A 21,601-nucleotide genomic window follows, 5' to 3' on the forward strand; every position below is an offset into this window, starting at 1 on the left:
GGGGACACAAGCCTCCCACCATACGTGAGAAAAACCATTCATCCAGGGGCCCAGACTCAGAGTCCCAACATCTCAGAGCGCTAAAAGGAGCCCGTGTTTCCCAAATGCTACATTTCTGTGCATCCAACTAGACTCGCTATAAAAAGGGTCCATAAGGGGTTCTAGCCAAAGACTCTCAGAAGTGTTCTCCAGACCTGGACCAGCCTGGTCCCCAGACCCACCTGTCAGAGTTGCAGCCTCAGTTTTTTTTCCCGTTGGTTTGAGGGAGAAGGGGAGAGAGAGAGAGAGAGAGAGAGACGCATCAGCTCATTGTCCCACGTGGTTGTTCCATTTGGTTATGCACTCAGTGGTCACTTCTCATATGGGCCCTGACCGGGGATCAAACCCGGGACCTCTGCACACTGGGACGACGCTCCATCCATGGAGCCACCCAGCCAGGGCCCACTGCAGTTTAAATTTAGTGTGGTTCCCTTCCGGGTTTTGTCTTACCCAGAAGTAGCTCCAAGACAACATCTGTCCTCTGTAGGTGCAGAATAGAGCGCTGTCCTTCACCAGGAGTGACAGGCAGACATATGTCCTCCCAGAGCCTGAGCATGGGCACAGGGGGGCCCTCTCCCCGGGCAGCATCTGGACAAGACCGTGGCGTTGGTGGCAGGATGTTACAGGGGGTTTTGGCTGCTGTTAATCTTGAGTGTGACGGCTCCTCGGAGGGAGTCTCAGGTCTGGAGTCCTGCGGTCTTGGTGGGGAGAAAACAGCTGAAGTCTAAACAACTGAGATTCCCTTCACCCCTGCCTCTCAGGACCACCCAGCAGGACACCATGTGCTCGTCATGGGGCGGAGCCACCGCCGCACAGGCGGATAAGTCAATCCTTCATCCCTGCCTCTCAGGACCACCCAGCAGGACACCATGTGCTCGTCATGGGGCGGAGCCACCACCGCACAGGCGGATAAGTCAATTATCCGGCAACTTGAGGAAAAACCTACTTTGTACTTTCTCACACTCGGTTGAATTTTTCAAAAATATTGACTAAACAACTTGATTACCAACAGCTCTATTTGACAAACTGACAGAAAGCCAGTGGGCATTTGCAACGTCATCGCGCAGTAACAGCCTTCATTAGCAGCTGCGGGGGGGCTGAGTGCTCCCCTGGACCGGACCAAACCGGACTGAACTGGACAGGGAGAGTGATTTCTGTACCCCTCGCTCTCACGTCCATCCGTCCGTCCATATGCTGTTTGCTCAGTGCACCCCTGGGGGCCTGAAGCCTACCTCTCCATCCATCACGCCAGGGTTTTTACATTCCGGTCTCCAGAAACACAAATAATATCCTTTCTAAGCTGCTCCCAAATGCAAGGGATAGAAAATACCATGGGAAGGTAGATTGCCAGACAGTGTGCCCTGGTGACCGAGAGCTTATTCATAGAAGGATGACAAATTTACCGCGCACGCTCACTGCCGGCTTTCCGAGATTAATAGCCGATCAATCTGATCTTCAAGCCTGACAGCGGGACCAGAAAGAGTTACTGGTCAGTCTTCTCATCCATCCCCTTCACCCAGCAGCCTTCCTCCCTAAGAGAGAACACAGAAAAGTAACTTGATTTAGCTTCGGCAACCGTCTTCCAGTATTTTATTACAGGAGATTTCCATGTGCCAAGGATAACTTTTAGCCTCGTTGCATGCAATTTGAGTTCTTGACATCTGCCTTCAACTCTGCAAAGCCCTCAGGGCAGGGGACGAGAAGGAACGGCGAATAACTAGGGGTGCGTGGAAATGCAAGCTGAAAGGAAGCCATATTTTTGTGCATGTCGCGTGGCTGCCTGTTTATGATGAAGTAGCAAAGAAGTCATTGTTTGATGTCTTAGCCTTGGGGGCATCAACAAAATTCAAAGCCGATGTTAAGAAATGCACTGCATCAAATCCTGGGCATGTGCGCGCACACAGCCTAGGTTCAGAAAACACCGGGAGGGGCAGCTCGGTCCGTTAGAGCGTCGTCTCGAAGCGCAGAGGTTGCTGGTTCAATCCCCAGTCAAGGCACATATAGGAATCCTGTCTCTCTCTTGCCCTCCATCCCTCTCTCTCTAAAATCAATTAAGAAAATAACAGCAACAAAAGAATAAAAGAGAACACATAATCTTAAGTATCCTGTAATCCAATCCCTGCCTTACTAAAATGTGTGTGTGTGTGGGGGGGGATCGCTGAGGTTGCTGGCCTGAGGGGAGCCCGGACTCCTCACAGAGGACTAGGTGCCTCCGTGTAACTTCCTCTGCCCTGGTTTGCCTCCTGTGGCTGATTGAAAGATCCGGTGACGAATCCCGGCCTGCCGTACCTCCAGCCTCTCCCCTGCTCAGCCGGGTCCTGTACTGGCACCTGATTGTTGTGACATAAATGATCAAAATTGTTGAATTTCATTTATGTGTTTAAGACATGCCCTGGTTGTCACCTGTCCTATCTCATTGCCCCCAAGCTTTGGGAGTTCACAGGGGACCAGCAGGCTGCCCCTTGCCTGCCTGCATTGTGACACCGCACAGCAGCCTGGCTGAAGCTCTGAGCTGGGCAGAGTGGGTCTCAGGTCAGGTTCGTCCTTGCCTGCATCTGGGCCAGTGCATAGCGAGGGTCTGGCGGAGGGGTCAGAGGATGATTAGAACCAGCTCGAGAGAGTGTCGTACAGAACACACACTCTTATAAGTCTTAAGAGGTCTAGGCTGACAAAGATTAGACCCAGAAAATCACTAGCACCAAGTTGAGGGAAGTGGTGATTTTTCTTTTTAATCAAGAAAGTGTTTGAGGCCCAGGCCAGTTGGCTCAGTGGATAGAGCATCAGTTTAGTGTATGGACATCCCAGGTTCCATCCCCAGTCAGGGCACACAGGAAAAGTGACCATGTGCTTCTCTCCTCCTTCTCCCCCTTCTCTCCCTCTCCCCCTCCTGCAGCTAGTGGCTCAGTTGATTCAAGCATTGCCCCAGGCACTAAGGATAGTTTGGTTGGTTTAAGAGTTGGCCTCAGGCCCTAAGGATAGCTTTGTTGGTCCGAGCATGGGGCCTAAGATGGGGGTTGATGGGTTGATCCTGGTTGGAGTGCATGTGGGAGTCTCTCTTTATCTCCCCTCCTCTCACTTAAAAAAGAAAAAAAAAAGTGTTTGAAAAGAAAAATGATATTTTTAAAATCAACTTTCTTACTGTCAGAAAAATCCCAGAAGAAGGCTTGCTACATGTACTGCACCGCCTTACATCAGCTTGCAGGCCGTTCCACCTGCTTGTCTTGCTTTAATTGTGTTGAATGTGGCAGTTTATGCAAAGTCTGGAAAAGGCCTTTATGGGGCCTGCCACGTACACTTGTCACCCGTTCATTACAGAACTCGTACTCAGAGACCCCAGTCGTTAAATGGCTCTAGGCTAATCTTGGGCGGCTCTGTGCTAAGAGCCAAAGTTTTCATCATAGAGAGACATTTTATTTTATTTTTGTTCGCTGGAGATTTTTAGAGCTCTCCCCAGTGCCCCCAATTTCTTGTCTGTTCAGCTGCAAATATCAGGCCCTTCCCGACAGGGAGGGAGCGTCTATTTTTAAGTCTGCACTGCACACGTCCCTGGTGTTAGGTGCTGACTGACTTCGGCCGTCAGCAGACCTGGAACACCCAGGGGGTCAGGGCCGGGTTCTGTCCTGCAGGGGTTTTGGGCATGCATTTCCGTAAAAGCAGCCCTTTTCTAAGACTGGAAATTCGGGGGCCATTTCGTCCTCATTGTGTTCTAAATGCATCTGGTATTTAAAATACTGGTGGAGGAAATTGCCAAATTCTTAACATTTGAAAATTGGCTCCTGCCCGTGCCGAGTCCTCGTATTCCAGTGTGCAGTGTGGGGCGAGCGTGCTCCTGGGGGCCGTGGACAGGCACACGGAGCCCAGGACCCCAGGACGAGGACGCTGTCCTCGGTCGCGGCAGCCTCTCCAGACTGGGTGGGGTTCCTCTCAGGCCGCAAGGAGCCGCTCACTTGCTCTGTCAGTCCTGCTGAGCGGAGCTTGCGGGGAACAGGGAGTCCTGGGGGAACAGCAGACCAGGTCTGCCCTCTCCCGCCAGCCTCAGAGCGGCCTGCTGGCACGAGGTGTGGCCAGGCTGCCAGCTCTGCCCTTCACTCGGCGGTCCTTTCACTTCAGGCGGGTGTCAGCAGAGTACCCTCGTGCCTGAGCTGGGCACTGCACCATCAAAGCATCCCTCCTGAGCACCAGAGAGCAAATCCAGGTGTCGAGGTGTGGGGAGCATGCAGAGCTGGGGGGAGGGGCGGTGGTCCTCTTTCACCTGCTCTCAAGTCCCCGCCCACAGCAGCCCCAGGCCGGGGGCAGACACACCCAGTGCTGGGTCTGATCCTTCTCGCCATCTGCCACGGGAGGGTGGTGACTGACCAGCCAGAGCCTGGGCCACGGGTGGAGAGCTCTTGCTCCAAAAGAGAGCCCCTCTGCCCGCCTCACCTCCACGGAGGGCATCACCAGCACAGGGCCGCGCAGCCGCGCCTGGCTCCCCCAGTGTGAGGGGTTCCGAGTGTCTCTGCTGGGCCAAGAGTCACTGCTCAGCTGCCAGGATGTGCAGGCTGCCGGTGTCCATCCTGCACCGCAGCCGGTAGCCAGCCCCTCACCGCAGAAGGGTCGGTGGCGGACCCAGCGCCGTGACAGCGTGTCAGTCTAGACGTCTCTCTCTGGCTCCCGGAGTCCGTCGGAGTGTTTATCTCCAGGCAGCCAGGAATTTTGGCCTCCCACGCAAGTGGCAGCAGGGGTCCCTTTATTTGTGAACTACACAGACACACCCATCAGCCTCCTCTGGCCTGTCCCTCCGCACAGCAGGGACTACTTGCTGGAGCTTATTTTTCAGAAGGGAAATAAAACAGTGCTTGTCTCTGGTGTAGACCTAGAACCATATGAGCACGGAATTTTGTCTGAAGATGAGTAACTGATCTTCAGCAAGTAGACGGCCCTTCAGCGTAGGACAAGGTTAAGCCAAAGTGAAGATTCATATAAGACCCGTACCCACTGGGCCTTCAGGAAGCGGGCGGGACCCGGGGGCTGGGTGTGTGGACCTCCCCTCTCTGCACTGTGTCCTCTGAAGTGGTTTGTCAAAGCTCTTTCATGCTCCAGATTTCTAAACTTGGGGTGAGTTTGTCTTTGATAGGAGCTATTTCTGAGCCTAGTTTTTATTCCCTTATTTGTTCAATATCTTAGAGGTGAGAACTTGCAACATAAAATCTTTGTATCTAAAAAAAGTCAATTATGGCCTGACCAGGCGGTGGCACAGTGGATAGAGCATCAGACTGGGATGCAGAAGACCCAGGTTCGAGACCCCAAGGTCGCCAGCTTGAGCGCGGGCTCGTCTGGTTTGAGCAAAATAAAAAAATGCTCACCAGCTTAGACCCAAGGTCGCTGGCTCGAGCAAGAGGTTACTCGGTCTGCTGAAGGCCCCTGGTCAAGGCACATATGAGAAAGCAATCAATGAACAACTAAGGTGTCGCAACAAAAAACTGATGATTGATGCTTCTCATCTCTCTCTTCGTTCCTGTCTGTCCCTATCTATCCCTCTCTCTGACTCTCTCTCTGTCCCTGTAAAAAAAAACAAAAAAACAAAGTCAATTATGTTGGCCAGCGTCACCAGAGAGGCCGGTGAGCAAGGCTTGCAGGAACCACTGCCATTGGTCCTGAGTGGGGAATGGGACGGGAGCTGTGATGCTGAGGACCTCCGATGGCCTGTGACCCAGCTGGTGTTGGGGTGGGGGGGGCTCATAGGGACTCTGAGTACTGTAGAGCAGTAGGCTTCAGACACACTGTCCCTTAGAAGAGCCGGCGGGTTCTCTCTCATGCCCGATGGTCTCTAGAGGAGGCTGATGCCAGGCTGGGCTCAAGGTCAATTGTGAACAAGTTCCAAGTGTAACAGAAACCCTGTCAGAAAGGACTGCTCCTGAAAAAGACCTGTCAGACCTTGAGAACGGTTTTCCACAGGTTAAGTTTGCAAGGGGACCCATTAAACCATGTAAGAAATGCCAGACCAGGGGTGCTCTGTAGGCACTCATTAGATTAACGAGGCCACCCGTTTGTACACCACACGGAAGCTGTTGTCCAGACGCTGAGATGCGCATGGGCATGGGCACACGCACACCCAAACACACCTCCCACCGCCAGCTGTGTACAGACGTGAACATGGAGGCAGGAGGACACAGATCCCCTTGCTCCCGCCTGACGCTCAGCACCGTCGCGTTCGCGGCCCAGCTGCTGCAGGAGCGGCGAGCCCCGGGCCCCGAGTCTGTGTGTTTGAGCCGAGAGAGCGATTTCTGTTGCAGGGAACTCTAAGTGAGACACAGTCAGAGAATAAGAGAGAGGGAGATAATTATCTAAATTATGTTCGTGCTATTATCGAAGACGAATATAGTTAAAATGTAATTAAAGATGACGCTAGCAGGATGTAAGCCAAGCTTCGGAATGCTGATTATCAATTACTGCGCCCCCTCAGGGGGATCCAGGCACTCTCCGTGGCTGCGAGGAGGAGCGGGGTCTTGGGGTGGGGACTGAGTGAGAGGTGGAGTGTTAGGACAGCCCCCCTCCCCTGCCGTCCCCCCACATAGCCACTCAAGCACCCAACCCCTGTCCCCAAGACACAGGCCTTCCTATAGCTGCTCTCAGCTCAACTCGTGAGGAGCTGGCCGCTGGCCGGAGAGGCCTGACCCTTTCTTTGAGAGGAAACTCCTCTAAAAGGGAAAATTATGCTCTGAGCAGGGAAGGCAAAGCGCAAGACTGGCTCGTGTTAGAGCAGTAAAGGAGGTGCACTCATTCGCCAGAGAGGCCTGGCGCTCCCTCCGCCTGCCCGGGTCCGGAGAGGCCTGGCGCTCCCTCCGCCTGCCCAGCCCGGAGAGGCCTGGCGCTCCCTCCGCCTGCTCGGGCCTGGAGAGGCCTGGCGCTCCCTCCGCCTGCCCGGGTCCGGAGAGGCCTGGCGCTCCCTCCGCCTGCTCGGGCCTGGAGAGGCCTGGCGCTCCCTCCGCCTGCTCGGGCCTGGAGAGGCCTGGCGCTCCCTCCGCCTGCCCTGCCCGGAGAGGCCTGGCGCTCCCTCCGCCTGCCCGGCCCGGAGAGGCCTGGCGCTCCCTCCGCCTGCTCGGGCCTGGAGAGGCCTGGCGCTCCCTCCGTCTGCCCGGCCCGGAGAAGCCTGGTGCTCCCTCCGCCTGCTCGGTCCCAGGGGCAGGAGGGACCTAGGCGAAGGCTGGTCTGGACTGTGATTAGGACAGAAGACGCCGGGTGTCCGTCCCAGGAAGCAGCTCCCAGCGCTCCGTCCCCAGCAGGAGGGAAGGCACCACCCTGGCTGTGCAGGGACATCATCCGAGGAGCTTAGACGAGACATGCAGGGCCCGCCTCACTTGCACCTGTCTTGAGGCTGAGAAGAGAACAGCGTATGAAGATAGATTTTTTTGTAACTGAAACATAGTTTGTGTATCAGTTCCAGTACTTGACCCCCAGAGAATTTTGAAGTGGTGCGATTCTTGTACAAAACCTAGAAGTTTAGTTCAGCCCATTCCACCAGCACCTGGGCGCTGTCTGAGGCTGGGAAAGAGACCCAGCCTCTCCCTGGGCAGGTGGCTGACGTGAGCTAGCGCAGCAGACCAGGGCAGGCCCCAGGGACAAGGGAGACCGCTAGGGGCTCGAGGGGCTGGGTCCGAGTGCTCACCTCAGCTCCGGCCAGTGCTGTCTGTGTGGAAAAGAGGACCCAAGGATGCCAGACCTTCTCGTTTTCAAAAGAAACCAAAATTTGTATTTTTGTTTGAAATCTCCCAATTTTTAAGTGGAAGCTAACTCAGATTTTAAAAAATACTCAGGCCTGGCTGGTGGCTCAGTAGATAGAGTGTCGGCCTGGAGTATGGACATCCCAGGTTCAATTCCCAGTCAGGGCACACAGGAGAAGCAACCATCTGCTTCTCTTCCCCTCCCTCTCCCCCTTCTCTCCCTCTTCCCCTCCCACAGCTGGTGGCTCAGTTGGTTCAAGAGTGGCCCTGGGCACTGAAGATAGCTTGGTTGGTCCAAGCACATCAGCCTCAGGCACTAAAAATAGCTCAGTGCTCGTGCATCAGCCACAGATGGGGTTGCAAGGTGGATCCTGGTCGGGGAGCATTCAGGAATCTGCCTCACTATCTCTACTCTTCTCATAAAAAAAGAAGAAAAAAAAAGTAAACCAGCAAAAACATGTCTGTGAGCCTCCCATGTTGTGTGACCTTTGCTCTCTGTAAGCATTTGGCCGATCAGCATGTGACTAAATGGTCACTAATCCTGGTGGCTCCTCACAAGCTGTTTTCCTGCCACCGCAGATCTGCAGCCAGGTTAGACAAACTTGGCACCAGCTTACCTATGCCTGGCACGTAGAGGGCTCTCAATAAATAGTTGTTGGGTGGATAGACAGACAGGGTGAAGAAGCAAGCTTGAGTTCCCTGTAAATCAGGGCAGTGAGACCACCATAAACCCAGTACGGCATTGGGCAAGACCGGGGACCTCACTCCTGGGGGCCAGAGAAGACAGGGAGGCCTGTGCTGGGACTTCAGGGAGCCCTTCAGAAGGGGCTGACTGGCCTGGCCTGGGCTGACTCCGCTGCTCTGCTGCACAGACACCGTCTCTCAGTCTCCGGAGCAGGGAGAGGGTCCCAGGACATGCCAGGCTGGCAGCCACCAGGGAGGGGCACCCAGGGCCCCATCTCAGGGCTGAGACAATGCGAGAATTCCCACCTCAGCCCATGTCGTGGGAGACACGCTCTCCTTCACACGCCCGGGCCACAGCGCATCCCCAGAACGATTAAGGAGCTGGCTGTGTCCTTGGCTCATCGCCAGGGCAAGAAGGACGGGAGAGCCGCTGGCTCGGGGGGGTGGCAGGCAGCTGTGGGTCAGCTCGAGAGGAGAGGCACGTGGGACCTTTCTAATGTCAGGTCTCGTCGCATCTCAGGGCCACACACTCGGGGAGGTGCCACACGTAGAGACTCAGGGCCACACGCTCGGGGAGGTGCCACACGTGGAGTCTCAGGGCCACACGCTCGGGGAGGTGCCACACGTGGAGTCTCAGGGCCACACGCTCGGGGAGGTGCCACACGTGGAGACTCAGGGCCACACGCTCGGGGAGGTGCCACCGTCAGCATGAGCTCAGTTGACCAGGGACAGCCTTTGTTATTCCTCCCCTTTCTGAGAGTCTTTTCAGAAGGTTAGTGTCTGCTTCCAGCCCTGCTTCCAGAGGTTGTAAACAAGCCTGTCCCCCACGTCTCCCTTCCGTTTCTCGTCCCCACAGGCTCTGCTCCGTTCTTGGCTCTGTTTTTGTTTTGTTTTTTTACTTTTGAATTTTTTTTTTATTCAAGTTATGCATGTACATAGTAAAAGTCAAGCAGAACCACGAGGCCTGTAACGAAAAGCAGCAGTGCCCTGCGTCACCCCTGTCTGCCCGGGTCCCACGCCCCACAGGCCAATGCTGTCCTGTCCTTTAAAAAAAGTTACAGTATTCTGAAAAGATTATACATTCAAAGAGATTACATTTAATATGGTGTGAAAGTTAAAATCTATATAGACAGTGAGATGTCTTCCTCCAGAGAGGATGGTTTCTGCATAAAAGTGTGGGTTTCCCCTGTGTTTCTCTACCTTGGAGGTCTCTAGAGATGTGTGCCCCTCCCCCCTGACTGATTCTCCTTCTGTCTCCCTCCCCCTCCCTCCCTCTCTCTCCCTCCCTCCCTTCCCCTCCCTCCTTCTCCCTCTCTTTCCCTTTCCCTCCATCTCCCTCCCTCCCTCTACCTCACTCCTCCCCCTCCCTTCCTCCCCCTCCCCCCTCTCTCTCTCCCTCCCTCCCCTCCCTCCTTCTCTCTCTCTTTCCCTCTCCCTCCATCTCCCTCCCTCCCTCTACCTCACTCCCTCCTCCCCCATCCACCCCCTAGTCGCTCATAGTAGAGGCAGAGATGCCCCAGGATTTATTTATCCAGTGGCCAGGGCTCTGTTCTCTTGGTCACACAGTGCTACAAGGCTGTCCCTGCTGTGTCCCTGTGCTGGGAGCACACGGTGAGCCGGTTAGCCGTGAGGCAGGTGGAGCTGCTGCTCTTCAGGTGGGCCATTCCAGGTGTTGCTGGCTGAGGCGGTCGTTCACACTGCTTCCAGCCGTGCGTGAGCCCGTGCACCTCCGCTGTGCAACGCCGCACGGGATCGGGCTTAGATCTGGGGGCAAGCACGCACATGTGTTAGGCCTTTCTTTTGGTCTGTGCCTTCATGTTTCTAAATTAAAAGCTTACTCTGTTTCTTAGTTCTGTTACCAAACTTGTCTGTTGTCCTCCTGCTTTGGAAGGCGGGGGCTCAGCTGCCCTCGTCCCTGGTGAGTACCCTTACACCCCTCCTCTCCCACCTCCCTCTCTACTAAGATCTCTGCTTTCCTTCCTGTGATTTGTCGTCACCGCTAGCATGGCTGTGTTCTGTTCTTGAGAGCTCTGCCCTGTACCATGTTATTATCACCTTTCTTTTTTTCTATCATTTTTTTCCCCTGGAGTTAAAGATTCTTTAGTGGCTCAGTGAATGGAGCACCCTCATGGTGCCCCAGGGTCACGGGTTCCATCCCCGGTCAGGGCACACATGAGAGGCAATCAGTGGGGAAAAACTTTTTTTAGTTACTTAGTATTATATGCATCTCATTGATTTTCTATGTACATACTACTAGTCCCCCCAACCTGCTCTGACGCCTCTGCTAGGGCAGTGTGGCAATTCGCACTTGAGCAAATCCCTGGGGAGCTCCGCTTCCCTCTCCTGGGCTGCTTGCTCTTGGGGGGGGGGGGTTGCAGGGTTCCCCTGGAATCTCCCCGCCATCTGGGAGCTCCCCTCGCCTCTATTCCATGTTAGATCCTGTTCTCTGGGCCCCATATCTGGTACGGCACATTTTTCTATGGTTTCTTGTGAATGCACTGGAAGTAAGTTTTCTGAGATTTATGCTTTGTTCTTTTTTAATACCTGATGATGGTTTGGCCCCAGCTGGAAGCTTAAGTGTCCCCCAGCCTCTGGACTGAAGGGCTCCATTATCTTCTAACTCCCAGCGTTGCTTTTAAACAACGTCATGGGGTTCTGGTTCCCGCACCTTTCCGCCGAGCTGCCTTTTCCTCTCCAGAAGCATCTGGGTCTTCCGAAGTCCCCCAGTGCTGTGCTCTGGCTGGGTGTTTCCTCTTTTACTGTCGAGGCCCCTCTGCTTGGACACGTGCGTCCTTCACGTCTGGGGAACGCCTTGTGCTGCTCAGGGGACTGTCCAGCTCCGTCTTCTCCGCTTTCTCCGGAACGCCTGATTGGCTAGTGTGCCTCTCAGTTTTCTCCAGAACGCCTGATTGGCTAGTGTGCCTCTCAGTTTTCTCCAGAACGCCTGATTGGCTAGTGTGCCTCTCAGTTTGCTCCTCCCCTTCTCTTATTACCCTTGACCCCCTTCCTTTTCTTCTATTTTCTCTGTCATTTTGTTTGACATTCTGGGGAAATTTCTTCAACTTAACCTTCTAACTATTTTGTTGAATTATTTATTTCAACTGAGAGTTTTAATTTTTAGGAGCATTTTCTTGTTCTTCGAATATTCCTTTTCATATTATTTTATTCCTCTTTCAGACATGTAATAATACTTTCTCTTGTCTTGCTGGAGGGAACACACGGTGTTTTCTGAAGTGTTGTTCTGCAGACTGAATTATATCTGTGTCCTCTGAGTTATTTTTCTTTTCTATTTGCTTCTGGTCTCTGTCTTTCATGTTAGTCTCCGATGACCCTTGACAGGCTGTTTACATTTATTTGTTTGTTAATTTATTTTTTGAGAGAGACAGGAAGGGAGAGGGATGAAGCGTCAACTCGAAATTGTAGCACTTTAGTTGTTCCTTGATTGCTTCTCACACGTGCCTTGACCAGGGGACTCCAGCCAAGCCAGAGACCCCCTGCTCTAGCCAGCGACCTTGGGCTCAAGCCAGTGACCATGGGTCATGTCAGTGTTCAAGCCAGCAACCCCATACTCAAGCCAGTGACCTTGGGGTTTTGAACCTGGACCTCAGCGTTACAGGTCAACACTCTAGCCACTGCACCATTGCCTGGTCTGGCTGGCTGATTACCCTTAAAAGCTAGGCACTGAGGCAGCTGCCCGGGAGCTTAGTGTGTGTGGATGTGTGTGGGTCTCACGGAAGGCCCTCAGACGGTTCCGTGTTCTGCCGGGAGACCCCGCCCACTCATCCAGACCCAGCACTCTGTTCCTTCCCTGGAACACTCGCTCTGCCTGCTCTGCGTGGCCACTTCCTCCATCCGTGCCGCTCTTAGCTCAACCATCCCTGTGCCAGAGAGAGCGTCCTTCAGCAACGCCCCCAGCTCCATCCACTAACATTGCTCTGTTTTTCTCCATAGCCCTTTGTTAACTGGCGTAACTTTGTTCGTGTCTCTCTTCCTCTAGAATGGCAGTTTCTTGAGGGCAGAGTCTGAAACAGGGCCTATTCCATAGGAAGCACCTGAGAAGTGTTTACAGGAGGAAGTATGGAGGGACAGAGAGGGAAGGTAGCTCAGTATCGCAGGGCCTTTCCTCTTGGGCCGGTCAGTCTCCTGCCTGGACCACAAGGGCTGCGTGCCAACAGTCCGCCTCTGGGATGTTCCGTTCCCTGTGACCCCACCCCCACGGTCCCTGAAGGCCGCGCATGCGCGCCTCCCCCCTTCCCCCCCCCCCCCCCCCCGCCCTAGCGTCAGCACAGCTCAGACCCTCTGTGCTCAGAGACTCCAGGGTGAAATACCCCTGAACCCTGCTAGGGTGGGAGGAGCCCAGGGGAGCTAGGGAGCCTGCCTGCTCCTCTCACCTGCCTCCAACGAGTGCTGTCAATTTGGCTCCCTGCATGCCCTCACCACCAGGGGGACCGGTGACTCCAGGCCATGGACCTGTCAGGTTCTACAGGGGGGTCCCCTTGCTTCCTGTGTATTTTCTCTCTGAGGGGCTCACGCAAAGAGATGGCAGCACTCCGTATCCTTTCTCCATTTTGTGCTCGTGTGTGTGTTCTAACACATATTAGATCTGAAGCATTTATTAAATTTGCTTCCTGTGTCTTTTTTTTTTTTTTTTTTTTTTTTGTATTTTTCTGAAGTTGGAAATGGGGAGGCAGTCAGACAGACTCCCGCATGCGCCAGACCAGGATCCACTCGGCATGCCCACCAGGGAGCGATGCTCTGCCCATCCAGGGCGTTGCTCTGTTGCAACCAGAGCCATTCTAGCACCTGAGGCAGAGGCCATGGAGCCATCCTCAGCGCCCGGGCCAACTTTGCTCCAATGGAGCCTTGGCTGTGGGAGGGGAAGAAAGAGACAGAGAGGAAGGAGAGGGGGAGGGGTGGAGAAGCAGATGGGCACTTTTCCTGTGTGCCCTGGCCGGGAATCGAACCCAGGACTCCTGCACGCCAGGCCGACGTGCCTCCTGTGTCTTTAGCAGAGGAACTAAAGGTTAACCATGCCAGCGTGGCCCTGGCTGGAAGCGTTCTTGTCCCTGTGTCCCCACTGTTGGGTAGGTGTGCTACAGGAAATCCCGACACCCGCATTCTCCTGGAGCACAGGCTGCAGTCATGCGGTTTCCAGAGCTCGAAAGACCAGGCACCTGGCTCAGCACCCACAGGACGGGCCCACCGGCGGCCCTTCCTCCTGTTGCCCTTCGGGGCCTGTGCCGTTCACACAGACCTGCACCTCCCTGGTGACACTCCGTTACCTGCTCGTCCCCCACAGAGGCACAGCAGCCTGAAGCCACCCTGCACCCTCCCCCCGAGTTTTGTATTTTCAGTGTGGTTAGCTCCACCTCCAGCAAATTCTCCCGTCAACAGACGTGATCTCAGTCCCTTTCTTTTTCTTCATTTCAAGAACTGTTTCAAATACAAAGTAATACAACATTCTCTCGTATACTCATCACCAGAATTGGCTAGTAAATATTTTTCATACATACTTCAAGTCTTTTTTATTTTAACCACAGTAGTAAAACATTCCAGTTAATGTTGATGTCTCCGTTGTTCCCCGAAGGCAGTCCCATCCCACACCCTGTCCTCAGAGACAGCGCTGTCCTGAATTTAGTGGGTGCCCTTCAGCCTGCCCTTCCACGAGTGACCTGTGTACGGTTTCCAGGTGCAGCCCCACACATGGCGTAGCCCCCTCTGAGTCGCTCTCAGGAAGCCTTTGGCTCAGATCTCTCCGTAGTGCCCTTGTGGCCAGGAGGAGCGCGCGCCCCTCCTCCCTGCCGCCACCGTGCTCCGTGCCTGTGAGTGTAGAGACATCACAGTCGTAGCGGCGGCAATGACACCATTCTCACCTTGGGCTCTCACACCCCGATGTGGTGGGTGTGATACGATCATTGCCCCAGCGTCACACAGGGAACTGAGACTTTGGGGACTGTCATTTCCCTGAGGTCAAGCTTGTAATGCACTGATGTGTGTGTGAGCTCCAGTCCTGGACTCACGACACCAGCACATTAGCGAGATGTCAACGATACTCTGGGACCCAGGTGACAGTGTACAGTCAGTGCCCCGACCTCTCAGTTATTGGAAAGTTTCTCATGGTGACCTCATGTGGAAGGAGCACGGGTGTTAAACCTGGCTGTCGTGGTGACTCTCCGTCTGCTGGCTCTGGGCTTCTGGCAGGTAGCTGGCCTTCTCTTTCTGCCCCAGCGTCCGGCAGTCTCTGACACAGGGCTCCAGCTGCCTCCCTCCCTCGGGCACAGACGGTGCTGGGAACGGGGGGGGGGGGGGGGGGGGTCATGAGGAGCAGCCCGCGGGGGACACACGCTCCTGCCACACCCTGAGTGTGTGTTCATGCTGGAGTCAAGTCCTCATTCCTCAGGCAGCGGCTCTAGAGAGGTTGTTTAAAATCTCTTGTTTTGCTGGCTGGTTTAATTACTGCCATGGCAACAACATCTTTTTTTTTTTTTTTAACTTCATATGCATCATATTTCAGCCTCATTGTGGGTTAAATTAAGTTTTATGGGTGGGCCTGGGAACCCAATCAAAACTTATAGCTTTATTTCTCTGGAAAAATTGCTTCTAAGCTTCAAACAACTAATTAGAGGGGAGGCTGTGGAGCACCCCCAGTCTGTGAGCTGGGACCACTCCACTGTCTGCATTGTTTTCTAATTAGTTCGCAGGCGGAGAGTTGATCTCCCCGCCGAGATTATAAACTTCAGAGGGGCAAGCGCTGTGTCTGTGTGGGGCCCCGATTCCCAGCAAGTGCCAAGCTCAAGAGGGCGTTCAACAAATACTTGTTCAGCTCCTCCCAAGCACGCTACCTTATCTGCCTCCGAGAAACGGGGGCCGAGGGGACCGTCTTGGGTTCCCCTGGGAACCTCCGCAGTTGTCATTAAGTCTCACACTGTCAAGCTTGGTGCCCCACAGACGAGGCCCGGGCAGCGGTGCGTCTGGGCCCGGTTCATCGGGCTGAGTGGCAATGACAGCGCTGGTAACAGTGCCCACCCTTGTTTTGCAGGACCTCGTATACACTAGCACTGTTCAAGATGTTTACATGTGTTCATGTATCCAGTCTTCACCAAAACTACTTTAATAGTTATTGTTATTCGGTGAAGAGACTGAAGCCCAGAGAGGGTGAGCAGTTTGCCTAAGGTCACAGAGCTGATGGAAGGACGAAAGTGAAATGCAGACCCAGGCAGCCTGGCTCCAGGACCCAGGCTAGTCCACCGCTGAGCCGTGCTACGTCGAGTCCACGAAGGGCCAGAATTAAACCATGCTGCCCTGACTCTCGGCCGCGGTCCTCCCAGCCGGAAGCGCCCTGTGCAGCACAGCAGGGCTGACCTGCCGCTCGATCCGTATTAGAGCCTTGGGCGGTTGTAAGACGGGTACTTTTATTTAAATGATTACCTATACTCTCCACCAAATTCAGAAGTACAAACGTACAATATCTCTTGATATTCTTCCGCCCAAAGCCAAAAACTTGACCAATATTTTGGCAAAACACCCTCTAGACATCTGAGGCCATGTGAGTGTAGATACGTATTTACAGCAGTGTGATTGGTGCCAGCGTGGACCCATGAGGACATTACACTCAGGAGAGGGGACAGCCTGGACCCCTGAGAGCCAGCGCGTGCCAGCGCTGGGCCTTTCGTCCTTGTCCTCGCGGGGGTTTCTGGCTCTCTCTGAGGGCAGGTGCTCAAAGCAAAGACCACGTGTGTGTTTTGACGCCTGTCACTCCCGTTCAGACACCTCCTCCCAGCACCCCGTCCTGCCTCTGACCCAAGTGCCACGCCTCCATACTCCCTTGTCCCCTGGGAGTGTGGCTGCCGCCAAAGCGACCCCGAGCACCTGGCAGCAGGGATATTTCTCCCGCTCTCCACAGAGCAGGCAGCCGAGCCTCTGAGTAGACTCTGCGCCAGCGGGGTTTCCCGGCCCCGAGTGACCTCAGCCACACCACGCCCTCCTAGGCTGCGTCCTGCTGCAGGGCTGGTTCAGACGTGGTGACTTCCAGCGCCCCTTCCCCCCCAGCAGCACTCAGGGTTATTCAGTGACTTCCAGCGCCCTTCCCCTCCAGCAGCACTCAGGGTTGTTATTCAGTGACTTCCAGCGCCCTTCCCCTCCAGCAGCACTCAGGGTTGTTCAGTGACTTCCAGCGCCCCTTCCCCTCCAGCAGCACTCAGGGTTGTTATTCAGTGACTTCCAGCGCCCCTTCCCCCCCAGCAGCACTCAGGGTTGTTGTTCAGTGACTTCCAGCGCCCCTTCCCCTCCAGCAGCACTCAGGGTTGTTCAGTGACTTCCAGCGCCCCTTCCCCCCCAGCAGCACTCAGGGTTGTTCAGTGACTTCCAGCGCCCCTTCCCCCCCAGCAGCACTCAGGGTTTTTATTCAGTGACTTCCAGCGCCCCTTCCCCTCCAGCAGCACTCAGGGTTTTTATTCAGTGACTTCCAGCGCCCCTTCCCCTCCAGCAGCACTCAGGGTTGTTATTCAGTGACTTCCAGCGCCCCTTCCCCTCCAGCAGCACTCAGGGTTTTTATTCAGTGACTTCCAGCGCCCCTTCCCCTCCAGCAGCACTCAGGGTTGTTATTCAGTGACTTCCAGCGCCCCTTCCCCCCCAGCAGCACTCAGGGTTATTCAGTGACTTCCAGCGCCCCTTCCCCTCCAGCAGCACTCAGGGTTGTTATTCAGTGACTTCCAGCGCCCCTTCCCCTCCAGCAGCACTCAGGGTTATTCAGTGACTTCCAGCGCCCCTTCCCCTCCAGCAGCACTCAGGGTTGTTATTCAGTGACTTCCAGCTCCCCTTCCCCTCCAGCAGCACTCAGGGTTGTTATTCAGTGACTTCCAGCGCCCCTTCCCCTCCAGCAGCACTCAGGGTTGTTATTCAGTGACTTCCAGCGCCCCTTCCCCCCCAGCAGCACTCAGGGTTATTCAGTGACTTCCAGCGCCCCTTCCCCTCCAGCAGCACTCAGGGTTGTTATTCAGTGACTTCCAGCTCCCCTTCCCCCCCAGCAGCACTCAGGGTTGTTCAGTGACTTCCAGCGCCCCTTCCCCCCCAGCAGCACTCAGGGTTTTTATTCAGTGACTTCCAGCGCCCCTTCCCCCCCAGCAGCACTCAGGGTTGTTGTTCAGTGACTTCCAGCTCCCCTTCCCCTCCAGCAGCACTCAGGGTTGTTATTCAGTGACTTCCAGCGCCCCTTCCCCCCCAGCAGCACTCAGGGTTGTTGTTCAGTGACTTCCAGCTCCCCTTCCCCTCCAGCAGCACTCAGGGTTGTTATTCAGTGACTTCCAGCGCCCCTTCCCCTCCAGCAGCACTCAGGGTTGTTGTTCAGTGACTTCCAGCGCCCCTTCCCCCCCAGCAGCACTCAGGGTTGTTGTTCAGTGACTTCCAGCGCCCCTTCCCCTCCAGCAGCACTCAGGGTTGTTCAGTGACTTCCAGCGCCCCTTCCCCTCCAGCAGCACTCAGGGTTGTTATTCAGTGACTTCCAGCGCCCCTTCCCCCCCAGCAGCACTCAGGGTTGTTGTTCAGTGACTTCCAGCGCCCCTTCCCCCCCAGCAGCACTCAGGGTTGTTCAGTGACTTCCAGCGCCCCTTCCCCTCCAGCAGCACTCAGGGTTGTTATTCAGTGACTTCCAGCGCCCCTTCCCCCCCAGCAGCACTCAGGGTTGTTGTTCAGTGACTTCCAGCGCCCCTTCCCCCCCAGCAGCACTCAGGGTTGTTATTCAGTGACTTCCAGCGCCCCTTCCCCTCCAGCAGCACTCAGGGTTGTTATTCAGTGACTTCCAGCGCCCCTTCCCCCCCAGCAGCACTCAGGGTTGTTGTTCAGTGACTTCCAGCTCCCCTTCCCCCCCAGCAGCACTCAGGGTTGTTGTTCAGTGACTTCCAGCTCCCCTTCCCCTCCAGCAGCACTCAGGGTTGTTGTTCAGTGACTTCCAGCGCCCCTTCCCCTCCAGCAGCACTCAGGGTTGTTGTTCAGTGACTTCCAGCGCCCCTTCCCCCCCAGCAGCACTCAGGGTTGTTATTCAGTGACTTCCAGCGCCCCTTCCCCTCCAGCAGCACTCAGGGTTGTTATTCAGTGACTTCCAGCGCCCCTTCCCCTCCAGCAGCACTCAGAGTTGTTTAGAAGCAGCTGAGAGGAAACGAAACTCAGTACTTGGGGTGGGGGAGACGCTCAGGACCTCACCCCAACCCCTTCCCTTCTTATGGGTCCTTTGGTCTGAGGGCTGGGATCCAGTTTGGCTGAAGATAAAGTCATCTATTCGGCTCTCAGGCCGAGTTAGTGAAAATGAACTCTAATGCGATTAGATATTAATGTAATGTAATGGAGGATTGGTATTAAATTGAGGCCTTCGGATCTTGTTACTTCCCGCACGCTGCCTCCTGCTCAGGCTGCTGCCCCGCCGGCCCCGCCCCCCCGGAGAAGCAGGGGTGGAGGAGCCACAGCCCAGGCACCCCTGGGGTCCTGTTGGGGGGAAGTGAGGGCAAGGTGCCAGGCTGGGGTCCTGTTGGGGGGAAGTGAGGGTAGGGCGCCGCGGAGCCCAGCCCAGCAGCCCAGGGAGGCCTCCTTCCTTCCCTCCCGGGCCTCTGCTCCCAGTGCAGGGGAGGGTGGCCAGGCCACAGCCTGTTGTCAGGACCCTGCGACAGCGACAGTGGAGTCAGGTTTCCCCTTGACATCAGGAGCACTTGGAGATTGATTGATGGGTGTAGGGCTAGAAAGGTGAGAACAAGTCTCTACCTCCTCCACTCTCACCTCCTCTCCTCCCAGGTCCTTGTTGTGAAACTGACCTGAACTTAATGGCTGTCACTGGCTGTTATCACTTATCCCGGTCCTGTGTCCCTCCCCTGGGTGGGTGGTGGTCTGAGAAGCAGGGACCCAAGGCCCCATGCAGTGTGGACCCCTGGCTCCCCCGGACCTGCCGGAAGGACTCTAGTCTGTCATCCGTCACTTGGCCCAGCTAGGGAGTGGCGGCCAGGCTTGTTCGAGCCCAGACCCGTGCTGGAGCCCCACAGGGCCTGCTGGGCCCCCGCCCACAGCCCGCCCGCCAGCAGACCCCCCCAGGCAGCCCTGGGGGTCTGGGAGCACAGCAGCCCCCGCTGGGAAAATAGGCAGGGAGTGCGAGCCCGAGCCCCAGGGAGGCAGACACGGCATCACCTTCCTGTATGAATAATGGCGTTTTTACAAGCAGAGTGATTTTTCTTGTGCTGTTTCCAGAAAACTGCTTTTGGAGGCAGACTTTGCACACAGGATGGTAACGACTTTTTAATGACCTGAAGGGCCTGGTGTCCAGGCGGCAGTGCATCAGCCACAGTGGGAGGCCCGGTGAGAGCCGGGATGGAACACCTGAAACCAAGGGGAAAAACAAACCGCACATACATACATTTCCTTTGGTAGCATTACTCGGTAATTAGACAATTACAGGAAACAGCTTCCCAGCAGCTGGCATTTCCACTGTGTGAGCGGAGGGGGGGCGGCGCCGACTGTGAGCCTCTCGCGTTTATTATGGAAAATATTAGCGGTGTTCGCAGTCGTGGGTGCAGGGTGCCCCCAGTGCATTCCGACGAGTGGGGAGCACCCAGCCAGGAGCTCCCGCTCGCACTTATTATGGAAAATATTACCGGGTGGCCTTCGCGGTCGTGGGTGCAGTGTGCTCCCCGGTGCATTCTAACGAGTGGGGGCACCCAGCCAGGAGCTCCCGCTCGCGTTTATTATGGAAAATATTAGCGGTGTTCGCAGTCGTGGGTGCAGTGTGCTCCCAATGCATTCCGATGAGTGGGGAGCCCCCAGCCAGGGGCTCCCGCCCTTAGGATCGGCGTGAGGCCCGCTCAGCCGGCCTCGAAGCGGGCTGGCCTGGCCCTGCTGCTCCCGGAGGAATGGCCTTGGAGCCTGGGCCGCTCAGGGGCCCAGCCCGAGCCTGGCAGTCCTGGGAAGGGGCCGTCCAGGTGCCTCTGGAAGCTGGAAGGGGAGTGGTGGAGGCCTGTGGGCGTCGCCTCTTCCCCACCCCGGCTGCCCTCGCTTGCATGGCAGGGTTGTCAGACAGAGGAGCCGGGTCCACACGCACCAAGTGACCTTGTGTATCTATCTCACCACTGCGCTGGGACTCCACAGCCCGCCCCCATCCCGCCCACAGTCCTGCCCCGATTAAAAACTCCCCACTTCCCAGAACCCTCCAGGGACACCACTGCCCACGCGGTGCAGCCACCCAGACCACAGCCCCCTGCGCGGCCCGGCCTCCCCAACGGGGAGACGTGTCTCACGGACTCCTGCCCACCTGACCGCCCTCACACATGGCCGCACTCTGGGCACCGTGAGCTTGGTCTGCACTCGTGCTTGTTTGTGGAGAGCGTTATAAGAACCCATGTCACCGTCACAGAAGGCGGGAGCTCCTTCTGCAATGAGACTGTGGGGTCTGAGTGGGAACACTCGTTCCTTGCTGCGCCCACAGCCACACACCCGGTGGAGCCCTATCCCCATCCCCAGCGCCCCTGTGGCGCAGGCCCCCTGAGAACGAGGCCGGGCGGGCGTCCCCCTCGGTGTGCTCAGATGACTGTGCCGTCTAACAGGTGGGTGGCTGTGCTTCCTCTCGCAGGTCCTGGCAGTCAGTGACGTTCGAAAGACAGCCTGCCTCCTTCATCCGAATCGTCGGAACACACAACACGGCAAATGAGGTAAGGGTCTCTCTGTTGAAAGACGCTGTGACGTTCGTGACCTGCAGGTGAACGCTGCATCCACGTTAGGTGGCCGTGTTTGCTGTGCGGCTGCTGGCCTGTCGCAGACAGCTGCACAGAAGGAAGCCTGCTCCGGCACAGTGGGGCTGTCCCTGTCGTCCCTCAGGCCCCTCCCTGGCGAGTGCGGCCAGCTCCTGTGGCCTCGCTCCCTCCGCCTGCCTCTCTGCGGCATCAGCAGCCACAGGGACGGACCTTGAGAGGTCACAGGCCCTGTCCTCGGTCCTCCGCCCTCCCCGACGGGGGTCCCTGGGCCCTCTGGGAGCGGTGCTTTAGGAGCGCCAACCCCTCAGGCAGCTGCGGTGCACACTGTGGTTCCCTGTCTGTCTCCTGTCCTGTGCCGGCTGCACAGGGTGTGGATGACCAAGCCCTGCCCTGGCCCAGGCCTGGCGACTCCTGGGGCCGGCAGTCACTCCGGAGCACCGTGCTGCTTGTGGA

The 21,601-nt window shown here is 56.0% G+C and overlaps 1 protein-coding gene across 3 annotated transcripts in view; it reads left to right on the plus strand.

The window, feature by feature from the left end:
* The window catches only part of BTBD9 (BTB domain containing 9), a 447,747-nt gene that overhangs the window by 404,512 nt on the left and 21,634 nt on the right, over positions 1-21,601 (plus strand). For all 3 annotated transcript variants that reach the window (XM_066359505.1, XM_066359503.1, XM_066359504.1), the window contains exon 10: positions 21,028-21,106. In XM_066359505.1, the coding sequence (XP_066215602.1) occupies positions 21,028-21,106 (79 nt within the window). The remainder of the gene's footprint in view (positions 1-21,027; positions 21,107-21,601) is intronic.

Source organism: Saccopteryx leptura, chromosome 1 (assembly GCF_036850995.1).
Source record: "Saccopteryx leptura isolate mSacLep1 chromosome 1, mSacLep1_pri_phased_curated, whole genome shotgun sequence".
Taxonomy (NCBI): Eukaryota; Metazoa; Chordata; class Mammalia; order Chiroptera; family Emballonuridae; genus Saccopteryx; species Saccopteryx leptura.